At 32.5% G+C, this 19,768-nt stretch overlaps 1 protein-coding gene across 2 annotated transcripts in view; it reads left to right on the top strand.

Annotated features, from left to right (window-relative positions):
- LOC114326091 (bromodomain and WD repeat-containing protein 3) overlaps positions 1-19,768 on the top strand; it is a 62,538-nt gene that overhangs the window by 1,345 nt on the left and 41,425 nt on the right. For both annotated transcript variants that reach the window (XM_050662417.1, XM_050662416.1), the window contains exons 4-13: positions 2,818-3,103; positions 3,349-3,509; positions 3,566-3,897; positions 6,233-6,550; positions 6,689-7,106; positions 7,288-7,513; positions 11,264-11,375; positions 14,008-14,136; positions 14,194-14,353; positions 14,426-14,707. In XM_050662417.1, the coding sequence (XP_050518374.1) occupies positions 2,818-3,103; positions 3,349-3,509; positions 3,566-3,897; positions 6,233-6,550; positions 6,689-7,106; positions 7,288-7,513; positions 11,264-11,375; positions 14,008-14,136; positions 14,194-14,353; positions 14,426-14,707 (2,424 nt within the window). The remainder of the gene's footprint in view (positions 1-2,817; positions 3,104-3,348; positions 3,510-3,565; positions 3,898-6,232; positions 6,551-6,688; positions 7,107-7,287; positions 7,514-11,263; positions 11,376-14,007; positions 14,137-14,193; positions 14,354-14,425; positions 14,708-19,768) is intronic.

Genomic DNA, 19,768 nt, shown 5'->3' with positions numbered 1-19,768 from the left:
AGTATGACCGGGCTCGTGTGGTCTCCAAGGTATAATGTTTCGCGTCCACATTTCATTGCTTTGTCATGGCCAGTTCCATTTTATTTGCGCAATTTTTCCAATTGCATCTTTCACCTTCGTCCTGCGTCACACATCCTTATTTTCGTTTATGTCCTTTCAGCTTAGTCCTAACAGCTTGTTCGATGGACAGGCATTTATAACGTCCTCGTTAGTAATTTTGGTAGTTCAGATTTTACATTTAATATTTCCATACCGCAGTTGTCTGGTTTTTCTATGAGTATAATTCTGTATAAATAGTAATATTCAATAATATTTATTAATTATTTTTGTCATTTATAGTGATTACATTTATATCTGTTATCAGGTGTATTTGTTGTCGGTCTTTCCTATTTAGAGTTTTTAACACTTTCATACTCTTGATTTTCCCTATAATATTTTCGATTTGTTTGGTATTTTAGTCACTGATGTCTTGTCTTATCCTTTTTTTTATTGCCTTATTAAGTTCCTTATATTTTAGTGAATTTCGGTCCATGCAACTGTTGTCCTTAAGCGTCTGTTGTCTTTCTGTCTTTAATTTATTATTTTTATAAGTTCGATTTTTCCTAAAATTACATTAGTGCATTGACGGGCCACGCAAAAAGTTTCAAAGGGCCGCATGTGGCCCGCGTTGGCCATCTATTCAACATTGCCCCAGAGAAAGCTATTAGAGACTCTTGGAATAACAACAAGAGGAACCATCATTAATAGGAGTGAATAAATACTAGCATTTATTCACATCAATATCATTGCAAGAAGAAAAGAAGCAGCATTAAAAGAATAGGGCTATAAGTAAAACTAAGTATATTATATCGTCACCTTAGTACTATAACTTGATAACTCCAAAATTGACGTTTTTGAAATAACTAGTTCACAAGATGTATTTTATTTGCTTCCATATTGTGTAAAAACTTCATAACTCGCTCCAAACAGGTTTAGTATTTATTTATGATTGACGAAAGTTGATAAAACTCAAATGCCCCTAATATTCAGTGCTAAAACTTGACAAGATAAGTTATCAAGCTATTGTTTAATCGAAATAATCGTGAATACGACATACACTAAATACTACAACTAGGTAGATAACTCTAGTGATCTAGTTGTAGCACGTGTTTTTTTGAAACTGTTGAGTTTACCACGTAACTGCTATCTGTTTATTCGATTCATGTTAATGCAAAAATTCGAGAATTGTTAGCGATCTGGCAACCCCAATCGCAGAGGGCTAATTTTCGCCAAAATAATGTTTAAAATATTAGTTTTGTTAAAAAGTTCACTTAGATGCCACTTAGCACGACATGCGACATTACCAAATGTTAACATTATGGTAGTGCTAAAAGTTGATAACTTTAATTTTGCATGTTATTTTCCATATTGGAAAACAAATTTGCACTGTATTGTTAAATAGATCAGTAGCCAAAAAATTAAGGAATAGTATTTTAGAGCTGCAGAGTGAATTCCGTATTTACCAAGATCCATGGTAGCAACACAAATATCTTTAAAATCTTTAAACCCGTTTATCTCAGAACTACTAATTTCGAGTTATCAAGTTATAGTATTAAGGCGACGATATTATATAGTGGCTAAAACCCACCCATGGGGGTAGCGCTGACTTTACAGGCTCTCTAGATCCATGTTTTCGAGGTGGATCAGTCCTCCATTCTTCTCTTTCTTAAACTGCATTACATATCTGGTTCCAGCTCCTTCTGTCTCTTGTTTTTTCTTCTGCATTTCTAATTCCCATATCCTCTAGATCTCGCTTCACCTCTTCCAGCCATTTGGACCACGGTCTTCCTCTTCGTCTCCTTCCGGCCAGAGACCACTTTGTTAAAAGGTATATGAAGGTGATAAATAATAAGCAAGAAGCAAAACCTAAAGACTTAATGATTGGAACATAATATACTTTTTAGGGAGTAAGAGAGTTCATATATCTAGGCCCACAAATCAACCAAAGAAATACAGTAACTAAACAGTAACAAAATACAGAAAATACAGAAATACAGTAACTACAAAAATGAACATGTGTATATCTATCAAATAGACCATGCTATGAATTAAAGAAACTTTTAACATCAAACAGTTACAAAAGGAACAAAAATATTGATATAGAGAACTCTTATCAAGCCCGTCGTCATGTATGTGTCAGAAAAATGTGGATAATAACAAAAAACAATAAAGAATGTTTAGACTGTTGTGGACTTAAAATTTTCTGACATATTTATAAAGGCCTGCAGAAAAACAGATTATGGCGTAGGCTCTATAATTTTGATCTTTAGTGCCTTTATAGTGAAGGTAGCTAGTATTGGTGGGTCCATCAAAATAAACAGGCTGCAGTGGCTAGGCCACCTAGAGAGAATTAGAGAGATAGAACCGTTAAAACACATTTGTAACCAAAGATTGAGTGAAAGAATGGAAGCTGATTTTAGAACAGGCCAAGACCCACCATGGGTTGTACAGCCAATGATCATCATCATTTTCCCCCTTAAATATATCCTGGTTTGTATTTTCTATGTATATTCTTATAATTGAATCAGTCGTTTCAGAAACCCAACATGTCCAAAAATGCAAAGTTGTGGAATAGGACAAAAAATATCTCGGGTTGCCGGGTTTCTCATGATACAGAAAAAAATTTCTCCACTGTTTAAGTTCATTTAGAATGATAAATCGGGTTGGGTTTTTCTTGAAACATGTGACTCTCTATATAATGGTAGTAAAAATGCAAAAACGCGAAAATTGTTTTTTGGTACAATTTTTTTTTCTAATTTCTTGAATATTAATTTTAAGATATTGCCAACCCGTATTGATTGGGAAGGTAATAAACATGACAGAACAGTCGAGGATATGGTTAGACAGTTTCCCAATATACGACCGGACTATTTACTACATTTGTGCGACCAGGCAATGAAATCCAAAGAGCAAGATGCGTTAAGTAAGAGTAAATCTTTCCTGAGTTTCCGGCCTAATGTACACGTAGGCAATGAATTTTTGACGAATTTTGGACAACTATTTAACTATGTGACTAGGCTGCATGGAATTCCAATACAGAATATTAAATTGTCTTGTAATTTAGGTAAGTTACAACATTTAAATATATATTACTTAAAATAGTTATTAACCCATTCCCCATTCGTGTCCACAAATGTGTTAACTTTGTCTGCCATACTAGCCAGTGTATTTTGGTTCAATCCAGTCTTTTAACAAGTCTCTCTGATGATGCGTAGACCCTGAAACACGTGTTAGAAAATGGTCATAGACTCGATCTGAATCGAAACTCAACTATCTATGTATATTTAGTTGTTAACTTATTTCTTTTAGCTAATTCTTTAAGGAGCAGAGAAATTTCTGGGCCATTGACTAGGCACAGGACTATTACACCAAAACTATTTACTTCAATGCAGATACAGAGAACAACCGTTGGACATTTATCATCAGTGTATTGTCTACTATTTGACCATTCAGGAAAATATATCATCACAGTAAGTAACTTAATATTTCAGACAAAAGTCTTTGTTCTAATTGCTTGTCTTTGTAGGGAGCAGATGATCTATTGATTAAATTATGGTCAGCTCACACTGGACGGCTAATATCAGTGTTTCGAGGAGCTTCTTCCGAAATAACAGATATTGCGATTAATTCAGAAAATACTCTCCTAGCTGCTGGCTCGATAGATAGGATCTTGAGGGTTTGGAATTTACAGAACGGGACACCTGTGGCAGTTTTAACTGGCCACACTGGTATGATAACGTCGGTGAATTTTTGCCCAACTCGCTGTCTGGATGTACACTATTTAATCAGTACCAGCACGGACGGATCTATTGCTTTTTGGCCATATACTTATGAATCTGGAATTAAACTAGAGTTTAGGTAAAACATTTTTGTTTCTTCTACTGTATTTCGACTTGTTTTATAATATATTCTCTTCAAAATACAGAGTCTTATATACTATGGAACACTTCAGTTACCTTGGAAACAGCTTGCAGGATTTTTATAGATTTTAGTGAGTAAGGGTCTTGTGATGCGACAGATATTATGGTGGTACTTACGTTGTTGTCAGATTTTCCGTTTTTCTGGAGATCTAATGAACTTTCTTATTTCAAATGGAACACCCTGTATATTTTTTGGGTTTTGACGTCCTTAAGAGCACAGGCGCAAAATGTCGCCTGTCAAAATGTTCAATGTGTTTTAAATGTATTCATTTTTTTCGAGTCCTGAGAAAAGTAATAAATATTTTTGAAAAAATTAAACGCAGATTGAAAGATTACATTATTGCTGAGGGCCTAAAGTTCCTGAAAACTTCTATAATGTTTAGTTTAATAAGTTACAGGGGTGAAAAACTAAGAGAAAATTTAGTGTGACTTTTAATTGCAAATATTTCATTCAAAAGAAACTTTTTATTTATTCTAAGGGACTTGCGACACATTTTTAACAGGCGACGTTTTGCGCCTTTTCCCTTAAGAAATAATGATTATTTTTTATGTATTGCTACATTTATTAAATATTTTTTTTTTCAACAAATTATAAAAATAATTTTTTTTGCCCGTGCCAATTTTTAAGACTCAAAAATCGTTAAAAATATTATTTTTGAAATTACGAAGTACCTAAATTCAAGTTCACACCATCTTCTATCAGCTCCCGATGATAAGATTTTTTGGCTGTTTTATTCTAAAATATGTAAAACATTGTTTTGTAATTGTTAATGAAAATGCGCTTATGAGAGGAGGGACGATCGGTCTGCATTAACAACTAAAAAACAATGTTTCAAAATCAAATAGGCCCCAAATACTTATCGGGAACTGATAGAATAAGGTTTGAACTTGAATTTAGGCATTTCGTAATTTCAAAAATAATGTTTTTTACTTGTGTTTTTTGGGCCGTAAAAATCGCCATTTTTCGTTTTTTTTTTCAGTTTTAAATTGTTTATAACTCAAAAACGATCAACTTAAGAGAAAGTTACATAAGCCCTTTTTTATTCCGTCCAAAAAACCCAAAATAATATCTGCCCGGGCCAAAAAAATTGATTTTTATAATTAGTTTAAAAAAAATGTTTAAATAAATGTAGTAAGAACTCCGAAATTATGGCATTTAGGTATAGGGAACATTACATGAAAAATAATCAGTATTTCTTAAAAATTTCAAGAGGCAAAAAATATACAGTATGTTCTATTTGAAATAAGAAAGTTCATTAGATTTCTAGAAAAACGGAAGATTTGACAACGATGTAAATACCACAAAAATATCGGTCGCATCACAAGACCCTTACTCACTATACAGTGAGCACGTAAAGGTTGGAATAAATTTATTTTCTCGAGAATGGATGATTTTGGAAAAAATCCTGAAACAGGTCAATTTTTACTTTTAAATTGCGACTTTTTGACATATATATCATACTAGCGACGTCACCCATCTGGGCGTGATGACGTCATCTACGATTTTTTAAATGAGAATAGGGGTCGTGTGATAGCTCATTTGAAAGTAAAACATTAACATAATTATTTATACAGGGTGTCCAAAAAAATATTTTGAATTAAATTTATTGACATAAAAAGAAGAATGTGTGTAATTTATGTAACTCAAAATACATTTTACTCCTATCAGAAAACAGGAAATATTGTTTATTTGACAAATAAATATTGTTTTTTGCTTAAATTCAGTATTAAAGCAGCCACCCACCTTCCTCTTGACAGTTTGAACATTTAATTTAAGCGAAAAGCAATGATTATTTTTCAAATAAACATTTTTTTCTGTTTTCTGAAAGCAGTAAAATGTATTTTGAATTAAATAAATTACTTGCATTCTTCTTTTTATGTCAGTAAATTTAATCCAAAAAATTTTTTTGGACACCCTGTATAAATAATTAGGTTAATGGTTATATTACTGAATATATAATTGATGTACCTTTCAAATGAGCTATCACACGACCCCTATTCCCATTTAAAAAAATCATCGATGACGTCATCACGCCCAGATGGATGGCGTCACTAGTATGATATATATGCCAAAAAGTCGTAATTTAAAAATAAAATCGACCTATTTCGGGATTTTTTTCCAAAGTCGTCCATTCTCGAGAAAATAAATGTATTCCAACCTTTACGTGCTCACTGTAGATTTCCTTAATAATTGAGGCCGTTCCATATATAAAACTCACTCAGTTTGTATTCAATGTACTAAAAACACTATTTAATGTGCTTATATCGATTAGGAACAACCCTATTCTATACCAAGAAAAAATTCGTCCAGGCCAAGCTCAAATGATTTGTTCCTCATTCAGTCCCGGAGGCACATTTCTTGCTACAGGCTCTGCAGACCACCACGTTAGAGTCTACTACATGAAGGGCGACGAAGGCCCTCACAGGATTTTGGAGATGGAGGCCCACAGTGACAGAGTCGATTCCATTCAGTGGGCGCATGCTGGATTGAAGTTTCTTTCTGGTAGTAAAGATGGCATGGCGATTATTTGGTGGTTCGAAAAGCAGCAATGGAAGAGCATACATTTGGATATGACGACTAAATTGACCACGTAAGTTGATTTTTCGAAATATCTGACCTATACTGATAACAAGCAAAATATTATTGCACCGTTGCCAGATCTTACGAAATGATGAATTTTGTCGGGAATTTGGGGAAAAAATCATACACAAATACAAATTTATTTCAGATTAACAAATGCCCCGGAAGCCGATTCAAAAAAGCTGAAAGTAACAATGGTCTGCTGGAACAAGTCAGATCTGTGGGTAGTAACGGCCGTTAGCGACCACAACTTAAAAATTTGGACTTCCAGCACTGGCCAGTTGGTGAAAGTGCTTACGGGCCACACCGATGAAATCTACGTCCTGGAAGCCCATCCACACGAAGACAACGTCATGCTTTCTGCAGGCCACGACGGCCAATTGTTCATCTGGGACATTTTGAAAGGCGAAATAGTTTTTAAATTTTTGAATACCTACGACGGTCAAGGGTATGCTTCTGTTTATGATGTCAAATGGAGCCCTGATGGTTGTGTGGTTGCTGGATCGGACTCTCAAGGCCATATCTTGATATTCGGGTTTGGGACTGGTAGTCCTTTTTTCCAACAGGTAAGTGTCTTGGTTATTTTTTTTTTCTGAACCATATAGTAGTACCAGAAGTTTATTAAAAAGTCAACTTTTTTTATCGTTCCGACCGTATTTTGTTTTTTTTTTGCATTTATGTCAATTGCATTCAAAGGAAAATATGTAAATTTGAAGAATACAAATGGGAATATGGTTCATTTTCCAGCTTCCTCAAGAATTGTTCTTTCATACCGACTATCGTCCTTTGGTGAGGGACTCTAACCATGCGGTGCTGGACGAACAAACTCAGATACCGCCCCATCTAATGCCTCCCCCCTTTTTGGTGGATATCGACGGCAATCCCTATCCTCCGATGCTTCAAAGATTAGTTCCTGGTCGGGAACTTTGCAACGTCGACCAGTTGGTTCCTAATATCGTCATAGGCAACGAAGGTAAGTCGGTTTCACCCCTATTCAGCGGTCCCCATAATCGCGGTCCCCGATTGAGCGGTCTCAATACAGCGGTCCCCGTTTCAGCGGGTCCCCGTTTCAGCGGTACCCCGATTCAGCGGTGCCCGATTCAGCGGTCCCCATAAACGCGGTCCCCAATAGAGCGGTCTCAATAAGAAAATAATAATATGACAATGATAACTAATTAGTTTTATTGTAGGATATTATTTTAACCTATTCTTGTTTGAAAATATACAGGTAATATCTGGTATATACCCCAGTTAATAGGGAAAAAAATCATCGATTTCAGGTAAAAATGTTCTACAGGGTTTTCAAAGGTTTATACGTTAGATGAGGGATAACTGATGATAATTCCGTGAAGACGTACAGCTGTTTTTGCTTTTTTTTTAAACAATTGCAAAAAATGAAAAAAGCAGTTTTTTGACTATAAAACGTTTCTTGTACATTTTAGAGAAAAATGTTTCAAATAAATGTATATCTTAAAAATTTCTTTAATTTGGTGGTAAGCATATTGTAATATATAAACAATTGACCGAGATAATTGCAAAAAACCCTCATTTTTGCAGTAAATTATAAATATTAATAACTTTATTTTTTGCACAATGACGTAAAATTTAATGACTTTAAATTATGTCAATTAATGAGTTATTTAAGTGTGCTAAATTTCAACCAGATCGACCAAATAGTTTGTAAGTTATTCAATTTGTTTATCCCAGAGAGCAATTTGTTTATACAACTGTTCTTGCCCTACAGTGATTCTGTGTAGTTTTGCCTTCTGAATCCAAATCTGAAAACGGCATTTCGATATAATCGACCTCAAAGTCTAAAATGTGACGTCACAATCCGGTTATCTCCTACAGACGCACTAAACGTCAGCTCAAATGGTTGATTAGGAAGTAGGCTACTTTTTTTTTAAATCTCGATTTGCCAAGCATAGGTTATTTACATTTGAGTTTGACACTTCGTGAATGTCAAACTAAATTTTAAATTAAGTATTAATAAAACATCAGTGACATTTGATAGTGAATTTAATTATTATATAAAATAAATAAGATGTTCAAAAATACAATTTAAGTATAAATATTTTAAAAGCAATAATTTATTAACAGTTTTAAAAAGCTTTATACCAGTATAAATACGGCCTCCCCTTTATGATAAATGGACTGTTCCATTTGCTATAAAATTAAAATATTATGTATACCTAGTCGTTCCCTAAACTCGACACAACTGGCTAGTGATTGTAGAAGGTAATTTTTTTGTTTTTTGAGAATTTTGCCGAAATTGGCAAAATTACTAATTATTTAGTAATAATTATTAACTATTTAGAAATTATTTTTTTGTCGAATTGGCAAAATATTGACTAAAATCACTAGCCAGTATTGTGTCTGTGTACATCCTTCTAATGAAAAAAAATATTTGAAGATTTTTCTCAAATTATGGATACCAAGAACATTTTCATTTATAACTCTTTTATTTTTAATTTGACAAATAAAAGCTATTCTTCATAAAAAGCTCTTCTTGTTCTAAGATTTATGATGCAACCGTGTCCCAAAAGTAGGGGAACGGTCGAATATTTCGCGAACTAAACATCGGATGGAAAAACTGAAAAATACGTGTTCAATCATTTTCAAAAATCTATCCAATGACACCAAACACCAACTCCCACTACACCCCCTGGAGGTGGGGTGGGGGGTAACTTTAAAATCTTAAATGGAAACCCCTAGTTTTTCTTGCAGATTTGCATTCGTTACGTAAAAGTAAGCAACTTTTATGCAAGACATTTTTTCGATCTGTGGATAGATGGCGCTATAATTGGGAAAAACGATTTATCCTGATACCATGGGTAAGTTATAGAAACGGTCTAATATCTCGAGAAATACACTTCCAAATAAGAAACCAAAAAACAGGTTTTTAATATTTTTCGAAAACCTATCGATAAACAGTAAACATGACCCTCCAAGCCACCCCCTGGAGGTGGGGTGGGGGGTAACTTAAAAATCTTAAATAGCAACCTTATTGCAGATTCGAATTCGTCATGAAAAATGAAGCAACATTTATTCGAAACATTTTTTAAAAATGCTGATAGATGGCGCTAATAAATCGTATTTTTCCAATTAAAGCGCCATCTATCAACAATTCTAAAAAATGTTTCGAATAAATGTTGCTTAGTTTTTCATGACAAATCCGAATCTGTAATAAAAAGTGGGGGTTGCTATTTAATATTTTAAAGTTAAAGGGGTGGGTTGGAGGGTCATGTTTAGTGTTATTCGATAGGTTTTCGAAAAGTATTAAAAAAATTTGTTTGGTTTCTCATTTGAAAGTGTATTTCTCGAGATATTAGACCGTTTCTATAATTTACCCATGGTATCAGGATAAATCGTTTTTCCCAATTATAGCGCCATCTATCCACAGTTCGAAAAAATGTCTTGAATAAAAGTTGCTTACTTTTACGTAACGAATCCAAATCCGCAAGAAAATCTAGGGGTTTCCATTTGAGATTTTAAAGTTACCCCCCACCCCACCTCCAGGGGGTGTAGTAGAGGTTGGTGTTTGGTGTCATTGGATAGATTTTTGAAAATGATTGAACACGTATTTTTCAGTTTTTCGATCCGATGTTCAGTTCGCGAAATATTCGACCGTTCCACTACTTTTGGGACACCTTGTATAAAATTTTATTAATTTTATACGAGGTATATAAAACATATGAATTTCGATCAAGAGTAAACTACCTTTATAGTTCATAACATTTAAATTAGAATGATATAATTGCACATTAAAACATAATTATTAATTCTAAACTACTTTTCATAATAGAAATTTTCCATATTATGAATTAAAATACGTAAATATACAAAGTTTTCGTTATGACAATGCTCGCATTTTCAGCTTGTTTATTATTAATTTTACGAAGGAAAGTTATACCTAATAAAATATTATGTATGGTCTAAAACCTAATATACAACCATCTTATATCAAATTTATTCAATTTTATACGATGTATGTCAAAAATATGAATTTTACTCAAGAGTAAATAAAATACCTTTATTTACTAGTATAGAAATTGACTATACTGAACATTTTATAAATAATAACTTTTTTCGTAAAATTAATAATAAAAAAGTTATCATAATTGAAATAACTGAAAATAATGTTGGTTATTCATAATTTGAGAACATTTTTTTTTCAATTAGAAGGATGTAATTACATATTAGAATATAGTTCTTAATTCCAAACAACTTTTCATAAAAACAATTTTCAATACATATTCTGAAAAATAAAGCTACAATATAATGCTACAAAAAGCAAACAAAAAGCTACAAAAATAAATAAGTCTTGAGCGAAATTCATACTTTTTGACATACCTCGTATAATATTCATAAAATTTGATATCTGATGGTTGAATCTTAGATTTTAGACCATACAGAGTTTTTTATGAAGAACAAATATTTTCGTAAAATTCATAATAAAAAAAGTTTTCCATATGATTCCAACTTACAGGCACATACTGTATAAATAAATTATAATTTTAATAATTAATTAATAACATAGATTCCATATAATATAACATATAAAAACCTGTCAGTTGACATATTGGATATAACACAGTGTCAAATCAAGTTGTCCCATTTAGTAAATACAAAAGCATCGTTTATGTCATATCGGTTCTCTTCCATATCACTGGTCCTAGTTTATCAAATTTCGTTCTTTTATATGCTGCTTTTATGTGTTTAGGGACACAAGAAGTTATCCAAGATCTTCCACAGAATCACGTTGTAGCCATTCAGGAGAATCAGCAGGAAGACCGGGAGCAAGGTTCTTCGTTTAGACCTGGACGCAGACCATCGTAAGTGATATGTTTATTAATATTTGTAAAACATTTAATGGGGACATTATATTAAATCGAATAAACTTCGTAGATGATGTGGTATATACTAAGCCGCCATCTTATGTAGGTAAACAAAACAAAATCAACTCAAGTAACATTTACCAACTGTCACAACACGTGCCCACCTGTAAGAATGGACAATGTAAGAATACCAACAGTAACAGACGGTAGATACCTCGGCCTTCATCTTGACCAACATCTCACTTAGAAGAAACATATCCAGACCAAAAGAAGACAGCTCGAGTTAAAATTCCGGCAAATGTATTAGCTCCTTGGACGCAAATCAAAACTCAAAATTCAAAAAAAAAAAATTTCTATACAAAGCCATAGTCAAATTTATCTGGTAAAGTTTGTTTAGCAGTAAATGGTTGACTTCAATTAGTACCGTTTATTAACATCCTTTGTTAACCGATAATAGTATAAAAGGCCCGGTTTCAGGTAAAATTTAAATATGTTTCGTGGTAAAATTTGCCAATCTTCATTTCTTAATGTTGGATTTAATTTATTTTAAAACTCATGTGAAAACATTAATTTCGGGTTTATAAGACAAAATAAATATACTTTACATCCGTTTTTTGTTTTTGTCGTCGTAATTATTGTAAATATTGTGGATCCTTTGCTTTATTATGGGAGTACCGTCTAGTCAGTGTTAATTGTCAAAAGACCAACTCTGTCTACCTTGTTTACTTATCGCTCCGGACCGGTCTTAACAATGGGCCAAGTCAGATAAATTTAATAATATTTACGACCGCACTAATTGAAGTCAACCATTTACTGCTAAACAAACTTTACTACGGACTACACCTAGCAAAGCCAGTGTCACTGAGTATCATCCAGAGATATTTCAGTCTAATGTGCTAAGATCGATAGTGGATGCACCATGGTACGTAAGTAATCAAACATTTTCCTACGACTTAAAGATGCCTTTCATCAGAGACGAAATCCATAGAGCTACAAATTCACAAAAGGAACGTACTATTCACCACAAAAATGAGTTAGTAAGGGAATTATTCAACAATGGTCCTGCCACAAGGAGACTAGAAAAAATCTGGCTCCCAAACCTGGTTCAAGACTAAACCAAAATAGAATAAAGTGGGACATCATTTGATGTCTCTCCCTCACGCCCAAAACTAGTAACATATTTACTTAATACTCTCTAATGATCTAGATGTAAATTGTAAATAAACATATGTTGTTATAAAAAATATTGTGGGCGTGGCATGTATAGTCGCCATTTTGGTAGCGGTAATTATACCTGTAATAATTAACGGTAATAGAAAAGACTATCGAATACAATCTACCACTCGTTTTGGCTTTTGTAGATTTCCATAAAGCCTTTGACACGGTAGAATTTGACAAAATTCTGGAAGCACTACAAGCATGCCGCATTGACTACCGATACACAAGGTTAATTTACAATACATACAAGAACGCAACTATGTCGGTGAAACTACATAAAAACACGGACCATATCCCAATCGGCAGAGGAGTCCGACAGAGCGATACCTTATCGCCTAAACTCTTTACCGCAATACTAGAATATGCTTGTAAAAACTTTACTGGGAAGAGCGAGACCTTAATCTTGACAGTAGAAGATTAACAAATTTGAAATTCGCAGACGACATAGTTTTATTCTCTGACAACCTCAAGGAGATATGTACATTGTACAATGCTACATGAACTTCAGTTAGTGTATGCCAGTGTAGGTCTTAAAATAAACATCTCCAAAACAAAATTCATGACAAACCTAGTACCTAGCGGAAATATCAATATTGGAGACAAAGAAGTAGAGCTAGTGGAAAAATACATATACCTTGGACACGAAATAAAGATCACAAGAGACAACCAAACATGCGAACTACGAAGAAGAATAAACCTAGCACGGGCAGCCTATGGAAAACTCAAAGACATCTTTAAAAGCGATATACCAATTTCTTTAAAACGTAAAACATTTGACCAATGTGTGTTGCCTGTGATGACTTATGGTGCCGAAACTTTGACATTGACAGCTACAACTTCTAAAATACTGCAAATAGCCCAGAGAAAAATGGAAAGGTCAATGCTGGGTATATCGCTTCGTGACCGAGTTAGAAATGAAGACTTAAGACGAAGAACAGAAGTTACCGATGTAATTTCCCGAATTGCCACCCTGAAATGGAACTGGGCCGGACACGTCGACCGAATCAGTGATGGGAGGCGGACGAAGAGATTACTTGAGTGGAGGCCAAGATTAGACAAAAGAAGTAGAGGAAGACCACCTACTCGTTGGACTGACGATCTCAAGAAAATGTCAAGAAATTGGATGCAAAGTACTCAAAATAGAGCACAATGGACAAAAATGAGGGAGGCCTATGTCCAGCAGTGGACGCAAAGGGCTGGATGATGATGAATTATACCTAACCTAACGACTAATATATAGACTTCATAACGGCGATTAAGAGGACATAAAATCTGAAGCTATAACAATTTGGAGGGAGTTGTCATGTTGCCTAGCCCTTACTGAGTTCAATAGGAGAATGATAATTTTTGTTAAAATAATTTTTTCACTTATATTACGATATTACATATTTTAATCTTTGAAAACTTGTAGCGTTAGGGACCACGAACGCATCAGACAGAGCACAGGTGACTGGCAAAAAGATCCGACTTTCAAATGGCAGAAGAACGTACTAGTGGAACCTCTCAGCCCGGCTGTTTTGGAAAATTCGAGAGAGATTAGGTAATTTATAAATATTTGAAAAATATTTTGATGCAATAACGTATTTTTTGTGCCTAGGGATTGTATCAAAGACGCTGAGATGGAGGAATACCAGAAGCAGCTAAGACAGAGGCCTCATATGATCAGCATCAACACTTCTAGCAACATTAAAAAGAGGGACGAAAGGAAGAAGAAAACTAAATATGTGACGAGATCTGCCGTAACGTATGAGTACAAGGTAAGAGCTTGGAAAAGGTTTAAATTATGGCTGACCCCTCGTTTTGACACCAACTGCCATTTGTATTTCTAGGACGACGAATCTTCGGAGATCGAAAACATTTACGAAACGTCCGACTCATCAGATTGGGTGGCAGAAGAAGAACAAGAACGCGAACGCCCTAAACGTTCTTCTCGGCGCCACCCACGCCAAACCACGCGTATATCGGATTCAGATGGGGAAGAAGACGAAGATATCGACGTAGAGGTGTACGAAGACGAAGACTACGATGAAAGTTACAACGACGATTCGAATCCTAGCTACAGCAAGGCCGGTAGTTCGTCCAGGAAGGAGAACGGTGCAGCTAAACTGAAGGTTTGTATCATAAGTATTTGTATTTATAAATGACATCACTAATTTAAAAATCGATGGACAAATTTTTCTTTTTGCTGATGATACCAGTATCACTTGGAGCAACTCAACTATTGCAACTCTTCATGCAACTATAACTTCTGATCTTCTTACGATAAAAACCTGGTCTGACTCTAATTTACTTTCCTTTAACGTGGATAAAACGGTAGCATTATCATATAAAGGTGCTCTTCAACCCCTACTTGTGAATAGCAGCCAGATCTCTACCGTTGATTCTGTAAAATTTCTTTGTATTCTTTTAGACAGCAACCTTAAATGGTCCCTTCATATCGATTTGTTAAGTAAGAAACTCGCCTCAGCCTGCTATGCCATAAGATTTGTTTCGAAGGAACCCAATTTAGCATCTTCTAAAATAACATATTTTTCTTTGTTCAAGTCTCATCTTCGATATGGTCTTCCTTTTTGGGGGTCTAGTACAGCTGCCCAATTTAATGTTATTTTCAAATTACATAAAAGAGCAATAAGATATCTATTTGGCCTCAGAAGAACAACCCATTGCAGAAGTTACTTTAAAGATCACGAAATTTTAACCCTTCCATCTTTGTATATTTTAGAAACTGTTTGCTTAATTCGTAAACGCATGCATGTCTTTCCAGCAAGGCCTCATCATGACTACTCAACCAGAAATTCAACTTTTGATGTATATTTAGCGATCCCGTCTTCTGAGTTAGTAAAGAAATCTATACTATATTCCGCAAAAAAAAACTATACAACGATCTCCCTTTACAACTTAAATCTGCAACATCCTTTCTCAAGTTCCGTAAAATGACAAAAGCTCATTTATCTAAAAGACCATATTATTCAGTATTAAGAGTTTCTTAATGACTAACTAAGAAATCACAGTAATGTACAAGTAACTAAAGTGTATTTATCTATATTTGGGTGTCAGCTTAAACATACAGCAGCTTAAACTTACTAGTTCCTTTGTTTGTGTTTTATTATATGTTGTATGTTCAATTTTGCAATTTATAGTAATTTTGCAATATATGGTTTTGTTTTTTACTTCACTTTTTTAACTTGTTTATATTTTTTTTTATTTACGATTTGTCTAATTTCATAAAATTGTATAATTTTCAATGACAATAAAGCATATTTCTATTCTATTCTATTCTAAGTTGTTGAACTTGTCAATTTTAGCCGTATCGAGCTTTCGATTTCTACTTTGGAGGCTTAAATCTTTTAAGACCAAATATGACCATCAAAAATATCAATTATTGCTGGTTTTTTGTTTGCTTTTTTCTCTATATTTTATTATTCCTCTTTTTATATAAGTTTCGTATACAGTGCGTCCATAAAGTAAAGCATAAATTCATTATTAGCTAAATAGATAAAATTATAATAAATTCCCGAAACAGGTCGATTTTTATTTTTAATTACGATTTTTTGGCATATACAGGGTGATTGATTAGTAGGGTAAAGCTCAATAGCTCCGCTATAGTAATAGATAGCAATAAAAGTTAATAACAAAAATTTTAGCCACCTTTGAGCTTCACATTACAAAATTAGTTAGAATGTTACAGGGTGTTCGATAACACAGTGGCAAACCAAACTTATGTTTTTTTAAATGGAACACCCTATATTTTATTTTATATTCGAAATCCTGTTAACTTCTCCATCACAAAAATATAAAGGTTTGTTATGTTATACAGGGTATTTACAAAGTTACACCAATTTTATATGAAAATCGTAACAAGTTCAACTCCCTGTATAAATAAAAATAAGCAAAACAACAATGGTTTATTAATGCCATATTTTTTTATTTATTGTCAAAATTTTCAAGAATTTTTGACATTGCTAATTTTCTTTATATCAAATACAGGATGAGTCAAAACGCAAGTACATTATTTTCTCAGTAATTTTAAATGGAACACCCTGTATTTTATATCACTATTGAAAAGTACTATTACCGTACTGTAATTTTTAAATAACATTCCCTATGTCTAAATTTATTAGTTTTCGAGATATTTTCATTTTTCAATGGACCAGTAGCGTGGCCACCCAAATCACCAGAATTTAATAAACTGGACTGATTTTTTTGGGGTTACGTTAATAATGAAGTTTATAAAATACCTCAAACAACAAGGGATGAGATGAAAGATAGAATACAAAGTGTATTTCGATGTGTTAATTTACAAATGCTCCGTAGAGTAAGTAGCTCATTCAATGATCGTTTTTAGGCGTACATAAATGTGTTAGGAGATAATTTTGAACACCTTATGTAATTAAATATTAAAAATATTTTATTAAAAGTAGCTTCTAATTTTTTCAAACATGTTTTTTTGCAAAATGTATTACTGATAAATTATGTTTCGTTCTTTATTTGTTACATTGTTACATTTACATACAAAAGTAGTGTTTAATTGTCTTCACAAAATATTGTATTTTGTGTTTGTGTGTTTTTTTGTACAATTTATTACTAATTTTTTTTGTTTATTTGTTGCATTTACATAAAAAGATAGTTTTTAATTGTTTCAAAAATGTTGCATGTAGTGGTTGTGTTTTTGTTTGTAAAATGTATTACTAATAAATTATTTTTATTTCTTTATTTGCTACAGTGTTACATTGATTACCGGATTGATAATCGGTAATCTTCAATTGTTAATTCAGTCATGGCTTACTTAAAATTTAGATAAATTTAAACACCTAAAATAATTTGCTCTGAAAAATGAAAATATCTCGAAAACTAATAAATTTGGGCATAGGGAATGTTATATAAAAATTAAAGTACGTTAATAGGCTATTGATTATGTACTATAGAAAGGAACTACAACGTTAACGGGGTTTTATTATTTCATATGGTCAACGAATCTCTATATATGAAAAAACCGCGGAGTACTACCATTTAAAGGGGTGCGTTTTTGAGAAATGGGTGAATTAGTCCCTGGGCACAGGTTACATTAGGGTGAGTTTTATGCACTTTTGGTACAAACACGTCTACACAAAAATTGTTCCTGGTTAAATTTCCTATCTAAATATAACCTTTTAAAGTCAAAGATACTTTTTTTTTACAAAAATATATTCATAAGAAAAAGCACAAAGAAACCCAAAAGAAAGAAATTTTGTTTTTTGTCCCATAACTTTTGTCCACGGGGATATAGGTATAGACATTGCTTCACAGAAAAAAACTTACATATTTTCTCTTTAAAATGATGTTAGGCAGAGGTCATTAGGATTTACAGTTTTCGAAATATGATTTTTGAAAGTTCGCCACTCACAGCAATTTTGGGCAATTTTCCTTGTTATTTCGCAAATATTGTTCTGTAAATTTTTTCTACGCAACTTTAGGCATATGCAATGGTACATGTAAGAGGAATAGAAATCAATTACCTTTAAAATGTTCTACTCTATAATGTTGTACGACTTCTTTTAAAGACGTTATCTTTTTCAAGATTTTATACTTTTAACGAGTTTTTATATTTTTTACGATTATTTTTAAAATTTCCCATTATAACTTTTTTTTCTACATTTAGGTATATATTATATAATAAAAAAGAAAGCTTATTCTGTTTGCTTTAAAATGGTGTGTTATAAAAAATTCTAGGATTATATTTGAAGAAGATATATTTTTTCAAAATGTATAATAAGTACTTGCAACTATTTTTGATTTTATGATTATTTTTTAAATTTCTTTTTATGTGATTGTGTGTTATGATTGAATCTTATTTTTTATAGGTAATACTTCGGATCCACTTGATTTGGCCGGGCAAACTTCAAAATATGAATTAATTCCAATATTTACTGTCAAAGCTCCTGCACCACAAGCTTTGTTTGAAAAAATAGCATGTAAATGTACCAAAGGATGTACAAAAAACTGAGGTTGTAGGAAGATAGGAATTAGTTGTTCAATATTCTGCAAAGGGTGCATGTGCATGGGTACTAATTGTGGGAACTCTAAAATAACTGAGGTGTCAGAGGAAGATATTGAAGCTAATGCTAACGAAGAGATGGACTTTGATTTTGAAAATTTTTTAAATGTCAACGTTTAAATAATTTTAACTAAAATGATGTTTTCTAAGACTAAAGTTTATGTAATTTTTGTAAAAGAAATAATTTTAAATAATACAGGTAAAAAAATATCAAAGAATCACTCGGTTTCCATTATTTAAATATAGATGATACACCATTTTAAAGAACAGAAAGTAAGCCCTCTTTATTGAGCAATATATGGTATATTCATGTACAAGAAAAAAAAAGTTATGAGAAATTTACAAAATAATCCTAAAAAAAAGTAAAAAATAATATTTTTTTATATTAGGTATTATATAATATATAATATAATATTATAATATATATAATATATATAATATATAATATTATACAATATATAATATATTATATAATAATATTATTTTATTTTTATATTAGGTATATTATAAAAAATCGTTAAAAGTATAAAATCTTGAAAAACCATAATCCCTTTAAAAAAAGTCATACAACGTTATACAATAGATCATTTTAAAGGTAATTGATTTCTATTCCTATTACGTGTACCATTGCATATACCTAAAGTTACGTAGAAAAAAGTTACAGAACAATATTTGCGAAATAACAAGGAGAATTGCCCAAAATTACTGTGAGTGGCGAACTTTAAAAAATTACCTCTACTAAACAACATTTTAAAGGAAATGTATGTAGGTTTTTTTTCTGTAAAGCAATATCTATACCTATATCCTTGTGGACAAAAGTTATGGGACAAAAAACAAAATTTCTTTCTTTTGGGTCTCTTTGTGCTTTTTCTTTTGAATATATTTTTGTAAAAAAAAGTATCATTGACTTTAAAAAGTTATATTTAGATAGGAAATTTAACCAGGAACAATTTTTATGTAGACGTGTTTGTACCAAAAGTGCATAGAACTCACAATAACGTAACCTGTGCCCAGGGACTAATTCCGAAATAATACGAAATAATAAAAATCCGTTAACGTTGTAGTTCCTTTTAGCTATCTTATTTTGAATATAATCAATAGCCTATAATGTTAATTTTCAATAATGATATAAAATACA

The sequence above is a fragment of the Diabrotica virgifera genome, chromosome 9 (assembly GCF_917563875.1).
Source record: "Diabrotica virgifera virgifera chromosome 9, PGI_DIABVI_V3a".
NCBI lineage: Eukaryota > Metazoa > Arthropoda > Insecta > Coleoptera > Chrysomelidae > Diabrotica > Diabrotica virgifera.
Note: the sequence above shows the minus strand (reverse complement) of the source record. Positions and strands in the feature narration are given on the sequence as shown.